Source organism: Medicago sativa, chromosome 5 (assembly GCF_051527215.1).
Source record: "Medicago sativa cultivar Bolivia chromosome 5, Bolivia_mono, whole genome shotgun sequence".
Classification (NCBI taxonomy): domain Eukaryota; kingdom Viridiplantae; phylum Streptophyta; class Magnoliopsida; order Fabales; family Fabaceae; genus Medicago; species Medicago sativa.
Window position 1 is genome coordinate 49,906,733 of NC_140753.1, and position 12,115 is coordinate 49,918,847.

Sequence of the window (12,115 nt, forward strand, 5' to 3'; positions counted from 1 at the left end):
AGAAGAGGAAGAAAAAGAGCATGAAGTATCCAACCAAAGAAGACCAAGTTTAACAATTTTTAATTCTAATTGGACCGGTAAGGTGGCACATTTTATAATTCCTAAGTTACAAAAAACATATTCTATGCTTTTGTTTTTGCCTTTTCTTCTGTCGCAGGTTTCGCTTTGATCAAGGGTTTTTAGGGTTCTTTTTTCACTATAACCTTTTCTGTTTCTCTCATCACACAGTTTTCAATTCTCAACAAAATTTCTGATTTTGAGAATTTTGAGAAGTGGGTTTCATTCAAAATTCCAAATTGAAGTGTCTATGCTGAGAATTTGGTGTAGAAAAAAATATTGATCAAGTTGTTCAAGTCAACCCTTGTTTTTTCTCATGGATAAATTTTGTTGTTTAAAGTCTTCTTTTTCTAAGGTATGAATGTTATGTTACAGTAAAGTTTTTATTTTTCTTGTTTGTTGAATTTGAAGGCTATTCAATTTTTTGTATGGTGTGTTTTTTTAAGGATGATGATTGGCTTGAATCTCTATGTCTGTATTTTTATCTGTTTTTTGTTATTGGTTTGAGGGAAAGCTTGTGTTCTGTTTGAGATTCATGTTTATGTATGAAATCATCAATATTAGTATTATTCAGTTTATCATTAGTATTAGAGTAGTGATCCAATTCTGTTTTATCAAAAACAATAAAAAAAAAGTGATCCTATTCTGTCCCTCACAATTTTCTCACGGTCCAATTCAGTCGCTCTGACAAAAAATAAACCCAAGTTAACCTTTGACATTTTTCATATTGGGGACTAGAATTAGTCCTGGTATGAAAATGTCACAGACTAATTTGTGTTGATTTTTTGTAGAGGACTGAATTGGGTCATTATAGAATTGTCAGGGACCGAATTGGGTCTTCACTCTTAGTATTATTATTCCATTTCCATGTATAGTGTATCTAGGTATCAATTGTATTTGATTATCTTAGGAAGGGGACTTGGCTCCTTCATCCTGATGTGCCCCCTTGTTTGAGATTCATGTTTATGTATGAAATCATCAATATTAGTATTAGAGTAATGATCCAATTCAGTTTTATCAAAATCAATAAAAAGGGTGATTATTCAGTCCTAAACAATTTTCTCACCGTCCAATTCAGTCCATGACAAAAAAATAAACCCAAGTTAATCTTTGACATTTTCATATTGGGGACTAAAATTAGTCCCCGGTATGAAAATGTCACATTTTTCATATTGGGGATATCACATACTAATTTGTGTTGATTTTTTGTCAGGGACTGAATTGGGTCATTATATAATTGTCAGGGACCGAATTGGGTCTTCATTCTTAGTATTATTATTAGGGTAGTGTTAACTTGTGCCCTTAGGGCACATGTTAAGAAACCTAAAAGAAGAAACTTCCTATAAAATTTTGTGCATTTAAATGATTAAAAAGTTAAATATTAAATGCAATGCACACATTCCAATAAGTTTTTTTTCTATATTTGAATCATTAACTTGTGCCTTGAGGGCACAAGTTAACATTTCCCTTATTATTATTCCATGTATAGTGTATCTTGGTATTATTAATTGTCTTTGATTATGTTGGGAAGGGGACTTAGCTCCTTCATCCTGATGTGCCCCCTTGGTATTTCTTGTAATTTTGATTTCTTGCATAATCATTAATGTTTTGTTTTGGTCCCAATGTTTCTGAATGTTTTGGATCCTTCTGTTTTAATTTTTTGCATATTAGTACTTATGTTTTGTCTTGATTCTAATGTTTGCTGAATAGTTTTGATCATTATGTTTTAATCTCTTAATGGTATAGTAATTACTGCTGTACAATTTACCTGTATGTATTTTAAGATCTATCACCATGTAGGATAAAAGTCGGCTGTACAAAGTTTTAGGTTTTTGACATATCCATGTCCATAATCTTTGTTTTTATTGTAGTTGAAATAACTTAGGATATTGGGAGTGCAATGCATTTGTTTCGTTTTGGATGAGTCTCAAATCATTACTTTTTCCGACTTTATTGTTGTATGCTCCCTCAAGCTGATTTATTATTCTTTTACTTTGTTTTGCTTGATTCTATAGCTTGTATCCACGCGTTCATCATGCAGCACCGGAAAAGGGAAAAATCATGAAGGATCGATAAAGTATGGTTTCACCCTAGTGAAAGGGCGAGCCAATCATCCGATGGAGGATTACCACGTCGCTAATTTTGTGCAAGTACAAGGAAAAGAATTGGGTTTGTTTGCTATTTACGATGGCCACTTGGGAGATCAAGTACCTTCATATTTACAGAAAAATCTATTTTCCAACATTCTAAAGGAGGTATTTACTCTGAAAGTTATGAAAAATGGGTAAATACCCAATTCAGTCCATGAAATTGTGCACTAGTATCAACTTGACCTACGCTTTATCGAAATCGCGAAATAGCCGCTAACAGAGGGACCAAGCTGATTGCTGTTTTGAAAAGGCGGGTTCTATTTTAGAATTTCGATAGAGCAGAGGATCTGATTGATACAAATGGACAATTTCAGGGACTGAATTGAGTATTTACTCTGAAAAATCGTTGTAAATTTTCTATGCTAGTTTGATCAAAATTCAAATTTGAAATTCTAGATTCTTATACTTTTGATTTTTATCATAGGGTGCATTTTGGGATGACCCTGCTGCATCTATCTCAAAAGCATATCTGAACACAGATCAGGCAATTCTTTCAAATAGTTCTGATTTGGGGCGTGGTGGATCAACAGCTGTTACTGCAATATTAATCAATGGTCAAATGTTATGGACAGCTAATGTCGGAGATTCACGAGCGGTTCTTTCAAGAAAAGGTCAAGCAGTGCAATTGACTACTGATCATGAGCCTAACACAGAACGAGGCATCATTGAGAATAAAGGCGGTTTTGTCTCCAACATTCCAGGTACTTAAAAATGCTCTCGTTAACCATTATTCCTCCGTTTCCAATCTGTCTGCTTTCAGATTCTCATTTTTTGTTTGGATTTGTCTTTCTCGTTCAGTATATAGCTAGCATTTTGTGTAAAGAAACTATATTTTGTGTTTGGATTTGTCTTGTTTCATAAACCATAACTGAATTCAAATGTTAAAGTTTCTTTCATGTTGTTTAATGTATCATGGAAAAAAGTAGAAAACGTTGACATAACACCTATTGTGCAAAAGATGGTAGAATCTCAATTTAAATAGTTTTAGCATGTATGCTGAAGATATGTGCATGCAATGTTTTATCATTAGATATGATTAATGATAGGATATTATAGCGCTGTTATGTAGCTGATACTGCCTAGTAGAAAAACGCTTTAGTTGGTTTTGTTGTTGTTTAGTGCATCACGAACTGCTTTATGGTTGTGGTTTCAATTGGTTGTAAGCAGTCCATGAAATTAGGTTGAGAAGAAAATATCCTCTTTTTTTCATTTTTTTTTTTTTTTTACTTTTTTCTCAAACCATATTTTCCATAATCCGCGTGATTCTTGGTGGGGAACTCAACTGTGTGTCCATACTGATAATTTCAAATAGTTCTACCAGAAGTCCAGAACTACGAGCTTTAGTTGTTTTTTGTGCAGTCAAATCACATTTGTTTACCTAGTAACAAAGAAACAACTTATTCATATTGTGATGTTGTTTGTTACAGACTTAGGGTGTAAGTGGTAGGATTCAATTGACATACACAGCCTGTGTAAATATTTTTTACACAATTAATCAATCGTAATCGTCAAATCATTAAAGATGTTTGAATTACTTTAAAAGTTACACATATGATCAATCGTAATCATAAAATTGTTTGTTTACATCGATAGTGTATCAAAATGAAATTTGTATTTGATATTGTTTCTTTCAACACCACAATAACATTGGCAATGAAATCTGGTATTTCTCAGGCGATGTCCCTAGAGTAAATGGACAACTGGCTGTTGCTCGTGCATTTGGAGACAAGAGCCTAAAGTCTCATTTGCGATCAGACCCCGATGTACATAGTACTGATGTAGATGTTGATATTGACTTTCTAATTCTTGCAAGTGATGGACTTTGGAAGGTATAATCATTCCAACCCAAATACTTGTTACTTAACTGAAAATTCAGTGCATGTTTAGATTAGTGACGAGTTCAACGGAATCATGGCGTCACTGATTTCGGTAAAGCTAAATTTTGAAGCGTCAACAAAATCATAGTGACCTTGTGATTTTGTCAAACTCACCGTAATTCCAAACATGTACTAGAGCATATTTGGTTATTTTCATTGTAGTTTCTTTCAAAGGTATTTATTTAAAAAACGGAAATCATTTTTGTTTGCATATGTGAAAATCAGGTAATGGCAAATCAAGAGGCAGTTGATATTGCTAGAAAAGTGAAAGATCCACTGAAAGCAGCCAAGCAATTAACAGCTGAAGCATTAAAAAGAGAAAGTAAAGATGATATATCTTGTGTTGTGGTTAGGTTTAGGTGATGATTGATACACTTCAAAACAGGTTTCTTGAAGAATGAAGTTTATAACACTAAAATAAGGGTATATACATATCTCTACATGGCATGCCAATTCATGGACTGCAACAACACATCATATACTACATACTTGGTTGGAGTTAGTTTTGACTAAATTCATTTAGGTAATTTGTTAAAGAAAAAGGAGGGGTGCGTCAACTTTTTGAATTTGTTTACTGATTAGATTTTGTTGGTTTGAGATTGTTTGATTTGATTTCTTTATTTCAAGTGTGAATATTAGGAATCTACATGAGAGAAGGCAACTATATGTAGATTGATTGAGAGGTTATATGCATCTAATTACTGGTTGGATAATTGCTATTGTTTTGTTTGTTGACGATTGGTCCCTTCCATATTTGTTTGTTGGAGTGTGTCCTGTTTTTCTTTCGACCGAGATTTTCCTTTTCTTCTCACAGCAAAGAGTTTTGTCGTCCATATGGTCCTACACGCTTTCAGAGATAGCATAAATTGTTTTTGATGAATTTATGAAATATTTAGTCCGTGAAAATTAAAAGTGATCAACATTTTCAAATGACTTAATCGTACTTTTGATCTGTCAATATACTGCTTTTAAGTGCCAAAAGAATAAAACATGAAAAATATCTTGACTGTCACAAAAAACATAATTCAAAGGGCAGAGTCAATGCCTCTATTTCGAAGTCGAGCTCTTGTAGAAGAACGTCGTCTACAATATGCCAAATAATTCTTCTATAATAAAAAAACTGATATGTATTTTCAAATGACTTAATTGTACTTTTGATCTCTCTTTGGTTTAAGGCTACTTTTGATCTCTCAATATAGTGCTTTGATGATTTTTGTTTCAAATTTTTTCCATATTAATCGATTTTGATACATTTCATTGGTGCCAATTTTGACGGGCTACTTCAACCTCTTCAAAAAAAAAAATCGATTTTGATACATCTTGTTGAGTAAACATGAGTTGATAGTCAATAGTTATACATGGATACATATGGCTGTAAGTAGATGAACGGCTTTGAGCTTTAAACTCCTAGTGCCTGAGATACACTCAAACTCTTCAAATATTGGTAAAAAAAACTTTTTCTTTTCAAATTTCTTGGATCCCATTGAATAAATTTCAAACACAACTCAAAAATCAAGTGGAAATCCAAATAACTAGTCTCTTATATCACAATTTTTTTTTATAAGATCTTGCATACATTTTTGGGATGCTAACTTAACCTTTTCTGAAGTATTTGGTAGAATTATTAACCATACCCCAAAATTTGGTATTGTAACCCCTGCAATTTAGCATTATCCGAAACACGGTTCTCTTAAGTTTAAAGTTTTTTTTTTTTTTTTGAGGGTCTTAAGTTTAAAGTTAATAAGTCCTAAAAAAAAAGTTTAAAGTTAACCAAAAAAAAAATTACGTTTGTTATGATCATAAAAGTTATTTGAAATGACTATCAAAATGAAGTAAAAATGACATCCATAGTGAAAGAAAATACAAATAATATTGAGATTATATTTCTTCACATTTCACTTGTAAGTGCAGGGGTGCAAATACCAAATGTGTTGGTATATGTAACAATTCTCATAGTTTGAAGAGCCCTAAACAGAAACAGACTAAGTTATTGGCCCACTCCTCTTCCTATATATACAGAAGAATGAAACCGTGTAGAACAAGATTCATAACGGCAAAACGATTCACTGTGTTTCCTTGCCAAACACGATACAAAAACTGCAGAAGCATCGGTGCCTTTATCTTGTTCATCGCTTCTCACGCTCAAAAATAATGTCGTCGTCGTCGTCAACAAACATGATGAACGTGTTACCAGAAGATATACTGAAACACATACTCTCTCTACTCTCAACCAGAGATGCTTTCAGAACAAGGTTTGTTTCCAAGTCGTGGGTCCCACTATCGGAATTGCTCGATGTCCTTGGCATCGAGAGCATTTACAACTTTGGAACATGGATTCGCTTCTTTCAATTCATGAACGCAGTTTTGCTTTCTCCGCGCATCCAACACATTCCCCTCAAAACGTTATATATTTTTTGTCATTATAAAGTCCGGAGGCCTTGCTTCCGTTTAAACCAATGTGTCGAAGCAGCAAAACGGCGTGGTATCGAGGATTTGAGTATAATCTGGATGGGCGGCGTTTCCTCCCCAAGTATTTTCTACTGCAAAACACTTGTGGTCCTCAAATTGCAGGGTATTACCATACTCAGTATGGTTGGTTTTTCTATTGATCTTCCCTTGCTCAAAACTCTTGTTCTCTGTAACATTATTTTCGATACTTTGGATGATTTAATGAAAGTTCTTTATGGCTGTCCCAAATTGGAGGATTTGAGTACTATAAATGTTATGGGAAAGGCTGGGGGTATTAAGTCTACAAGATACTGTGAACCCTTATCCAACCTGATCAAAGCCACTACCTCTATTGTTCTGTTTCCACGGGATTATTGGTTCTTTCCAACTCTATCTGAGGTATGTATGGTATGATATGATATGATATGATATGATACCATTATTATAAAGGCTTAATTACACTTTTGGCCCCCTAAGTATCCAAAAGTTGCGATTCAGGTCCCCTAAAAAAAATAACTCTTTTCAGGCCCCTTAAGTTCACTTTTGGTTGCAATTTTGGCCCCCTAGCCCAATTTTGACCCAGTCAACGCTGACGTGGACGCATATTTGAATTTTTTAATATTTTTTTTTTAATTTTGTAATTAAAAAATAAATAAAAATTCTGGAAAAATGAAAAATTAATAAAAAAATTGAATTTTTTTAAAAAAAAATCTGAAAAATTGAAAAATTAATAAAAAATATTAAAAAATTCTGAAAAATTGAAAAATTAATAAAAAATTTGAAAACAATTCTGGAAAATTGAAAAATTAATAAAGAAATTGAAAAAAAATATTAAAAAATTCTGCAAAATTGAAAAATTAATAAAAATGAAAAATAATTGAAAAAATACGGAAAAATTTAAAAATTCAGGAAAAATTAATAAAAATAAAAAATGATTAAAAAAATTGAAAATTCATTAGTATTAAAAAAATTAAAAAATTGAAAAAAATTTAAAAATTTCGAAAATATCTGGAAAATTTGAAAACGGAATTCTTAAAAAAACGGAATTCTGGAAAATTGAAAAAATTGAAAATTCTGGAAAATATGGAAAATATTTATAAATTTTCGAAATTTTCATTAGTATTTTTTCCGGGAATTTTTGTGTATTTATAAACCGGAATACACATAATGAAAATTTCCCGGAAAAAATACTAATGAAAATTTTTCCGGAAAAAATACTAATGAAAATTTAGAAGTTTCGAAAAATACACTGAAAAAACCTAAGCTCGACATATATGCTAATGAAAATTTTGAAATTTTGAGAAATACTAATGAAAATTTCAAAAATTTCATTTTTTTAAAAATGATTAATCTTTTTAATTTTTTCGAAAATTTCGAATTTTTTTTTAATATTTTCCAGAATTTTTATTTTTCATTAAAATTTCGAAAATTTCATTTTTCTTGAATTTTAATTTTTTCAGAAAATTTCGAAATTTTATTTTTTCAGAATTTTTTCCAGATTTTTTTCAGAATTTTTTAGATTATTTTATTTTTTTAATCATTTTTTATTAATTTTTCAATTTTCCAGAATTTTTTTATTTTTTTTAAATTTTTTTATTTATTTTTCAATTTTCCAGAATTTTATAATATTTTTTTTCAATTTTTTTATTAATTTTCAGTTTTTTTTTCAAATTTTTTTGTAATTAAAAAAAACATTTTTTTAATTACAAAAATATTTTTTTTATTTTTTATAAAATAAAAAAATTTACACACGTGGCGCTGACGTGTCTGTTGACTGGGTCAAAATTGGGCTAGGGGGCCAAAATTGCAACCAAAAGTGAACTTAAGGGGCCTGAAAAGAGTTATTTTTTTTAGGGGACCTGAATCGCAACTTTTGGATACTTAGGGGGCCAAAAGTGTAATTAAGCCTATTATAAATATTATGTATCTTTGTTTGATTTGGTTTTGTGTTGTGCAGTTGGGGTGTAGCCTTCCCAACAAACAAATCAATTCTTATGACAAAAAATTTCGTCTGTTTGAAAACTTAATTGAACTTCGGATGTATTGGTATTATCGAGACACTTGTGACTGGAGTGAGATAGTGAAAATGCTCTTCAATTGTCCCAAACTTAAAGCTCTTTACATTGAAAAGGTTTGTTTGTCACCTCAATTGATAGTTATTGGTTTTTGTTTGTTATTATCTTCTAATCAAGTATTTTTACAAACCCTTTTTTGACTATGATTAACAGAAGATGATAAAACACGATATGACGAAAACAACCAAAGATGATTGGAAATACCCAGATCATGTTCCTGAGTGTGTTAGGTCTCATCTTACAACATGTAACATTATAAACTATGATGTTGCAGAAGCGGATTTTCGATTTGCAATATATATCTTGAAGAATGCAAGACTTTTACAGGATATGACGATACACGTTCATGGTTCCTCAAATACAATGCAGAGGGCCCAATTTGTTGAAAATTTATCCTATTTTCCAAGGACCTCACCCGCATGTAAGCTTTTATTGAAATGAATGTTTCTAGATATATGCTACCATCAGTACTAAATTTGATGGGTTGAACAATCTAGGTTTTGTCTCCTGTATAGTTTATACAATTAGTCCCTCGTGCTTTTTTTGGTTTATTTGAGTTGCTAGAGCTGTCCTAGCTTGAAATATAATTTGGTTGGATCTTTGAATCTTCTTTAGTTTGTGTGTGCTGCATAATGTGTTATGGGAGTAAAGCATGCTTTTTGTGAATGGCGGTACGTCTTCCTTTGTTGCGTATATATGTCGTTTCATATCGCATCAGTCAGTGTTTTTGCGACTTAAATTGCAGTTCGGCTGTTCTCTATTGCTTAGATTGGATGAGTAGTTTCGGGCATGAGTTATCAAGGAGGAGGGTCGTATCATCGTTTTTGGAGCTGTCATGATTCATAATATTGTGTTTGTCAAAACATTGGCGGTGGGTTTCTGTTTGCATTACGATGGGTTGGTTTTTGATTAAGGTGTGATGTTTGCTTGTATTAAAATTGCTTGTATCCATTGGCCTTGTAGGTTTATTGCTCACCTTCCCACTGTATAGAAATTCGAACAAGTGGATTCAATGTTTTTTCACCTAAACATATGTAAAGCACATTTTTTTTCTCCCAATTAGATTCCTGCATAGAATTAAGGCATGAGAGAGGTCAGTAATGTGTGCCTTATTACAAAAATTTGGAATCAATGTTCCAGGTCCATGACTCCGTGTTATGAAATAACTTGTAAAACTTGCCAAAAGTATGTAAAATTTACACAAATATTACCTCATTTAACTTTTAAATTAGGAGAAATAGTTATCTAAAGCATGGTTCTACAGTTAGGCTCGTGTTAGGAAAAGTACATTTCTCGTCAACAAGGACATGTTCATTCATATAATAAAGAGGCTATCACACACAGTTTGAACCCAAGAACAAAAAAATCTACCAATGACCACAAAGTATGATTCAAATTGTATCTAATACAGAGATCATGTTAAAAACTATTCATCATAATGAACATTACCTAATACAAAATATTGTAACATACAACACAATTCACTCGCTCAACATAATGAACGGTAAAATTGATTGCAACGACTACAGTCATAATCGACGTTATGGAAGCATGTGTACATGAAACTACGGGATGATAGTGGAAATCGCTCATCTAACAAGACAAAGGCAAGTTTTAATCAGTCTTAACTCTTAATAGAGAGCATCTATGCCTTTTGAAATGTTGCACATGGACATTTGGGGCCATATCATACTCCTTCAATTCATAAGCATAAATATTTTTTTGACAATTATGGATGATTAGAGCAGATATACTTGGGAATGTTTGAAGCAAAATCCATTAACAGGTATTATTCGACCTCTCGTTCCATATCTCCTTGGTTGTCCCCCCTGTCAAAATAAATTAGTCAATTAAGTCTCTAAATTTTCACACTAATAAATAAATTAGTCAAGTTAGCTACTAATTAGTAGGCTGTAAGTTTGCTTGAAATGAACTCCTAATTACCCCTCAAAAGAAACTGGACTGAAATGACTGTTAAAGTGAAGAAAAAATGACTTGACGATGAACGAAAAACAATTTGTAAAATTATTTTTCATATTTAATGTTTTTCTTCAGTTTTTTTTTTTTTTATAAATATAAAAATAAGCTTAAATTAACTAAACAGGAAGTTGAGAAATAGAGCCACCAACATCACACATCAACATAGTACCTAGTAAAGGAAAAGTATCCTAAACAACATGAATTTTAAAAGTAGCAGGCAAACCTTTTTGGGATAGCATATGAGAACATCTACTTGTTTCCTGGGAGGAGTAACATAATGATCTAGTCCAGTCCTTTTGATTCAAAAGGGCCATAATTTCTTTGAGAAGAAGGAGAAGAGTGATAAAATTGGTATAGCCTGACTTGACCATATTGAAAAGAACATGAGAGTCAATTACAAAGATCACATATCACGAGCAAGAACGACACCACTTCTAAGAGCCCACATTTTCGCAAAGAGAGAACTACTAGAAGTCACCTTACTATAAAATCTTTTGATAAAATTGTCATTTTGACCATACAAACAACAAATCCGTTGCCGCTGTAAGAAATCTCGTTTACTTTTCGATTTTTTTAGATTGTTTGATTTGATTTCTTTATTTCAAGTGTGAATATTAGGAGTTTTTTTTTTTTTTTTTTTGACAAGGAAACTATATGTAGATTGATTGAGAGATTATATGCATCTAATTACTGGTTGGATAATTGCTATTGTTTTGTTTGTTGAAGATTGGTCCCTTCCATATTTGTTTGTTGGAATGTGTCCTCTTTTTCTTTCGACGGAGTTTTTCTTTTTCTTCTCGCGACAGAGTTTTTGTCGTCCATATGGTCCTACATGGTTTTAGAGATAGCATAAATTGTTTTTGATGAATTTATGAAATAATTAGTCCGTGAAAATAAAAAGTGATCGGCATTTTCAAATGACTTAATTGTACTTTTAATCTTTCAATATAGTGCTTTGATGATTTTTATTTCAAATTTTTCCAAATTAACCGATTTAGATACATTTTTTGAGTAACTTGAGTTGACAGCCAATAGCTATGCCTGGACAAACATGGCAGTAAATAGATGAACAGATTTGAGCTTTGAACCTATTGACATTGTTGAGCAATGTCTAGTTCCAACCAAATAAACGTGCATGAGATACACTTCAAATGTTGGTAAAAGAAAAACTTTTGCTTTTCAACTCTCTTGGATTCCTTAGAGTGTGTTTGGATTAGGTAATTGAAATTTTTTAAAGAATTTAGAATTCTATGCAATTTAAATGATTCAATTAAATTACTCTTATTTCTCAACAGTTTTGTTTGGATGGTGTAATAAAAAATTTCATTATCATCATTTTTTAGCAACTTTCAAACAAATTTGGTTTTACCGAGCATTAAAACTATATGTTTGCGCACCGTCCCTCAAAAAAAAAAAATTTGTGCACCGTATCTGTCATGGTTGATGGCTCCATATAACCAATCACACTTGATAAGATGGAAAAGGAGATTTCAGATATCAAACGATTCCAAAATACGCACATGTATGA

The 12,115-nt window shown here is 31.8% G+C and overlaps 2 protein-coding genes across 3 annotated transcripts; both read left to right on the forward strand.

Moving 5' to 3' along the window:
* The first annotated feature begins 27 nt into the window (after positions 1-27).
* LOC146922703 (putative protein phosphatase 2C 9) lies at positions 28-4,819 on the forward strand. 2 transcript variants are annotated; one of them, XM_085715499.1, is made up of 6 exons: positions 28-77; positions 229-412; positions 2,073-2,312; positions 2,632-2,908; positions 3,882-4,036; positions 4,310-4,819. In XM_085715499.1, exons 2-6 carry the CDS (start codon positions 374-376, stop codon positions 4,445-4,447), a joined length of 849 nt encoding a protein of 282 aa, XP_085571625.1. In that variant the 5' UTR covers positions 28-77; positions 229-373; the 3' UTR covers positions 4,448-4,819. The 2 variants fall into 2 exon arrangements, with proteins under 2 accessions (XP_085571625.1, XP_085571624.1); XM_085715498.1 differs by lacking the exon at positions 28-77 and having other exon boundaries at positions 120-412.
* Positions 4,820-5,132: 313 nt separating this feature from the next.
* Positions 5,133-9,221, forward strand: LOC146922704 (F-box/FBD/LRR-repeat protein At5g56420-like). Its single transcript, XM_085715497.1, has 3 exons — positions 5,133-6,931; positions 8,490-8,663; positions 8,761-9,221. Exons 1-3 carry the CDS (start codon positions 6,236-6,238, stop codon positions 9,046-9,048), a joined length of 1,158 nt encoding a protein of 385 aa, XP_085571623.1. The 5' UTR covers positions 5,133-6,235; the 3' UTR covers positions 9,049-9,221.
* Positions 9,222-12,115: the final 2,894 nt, after the last annotated feature.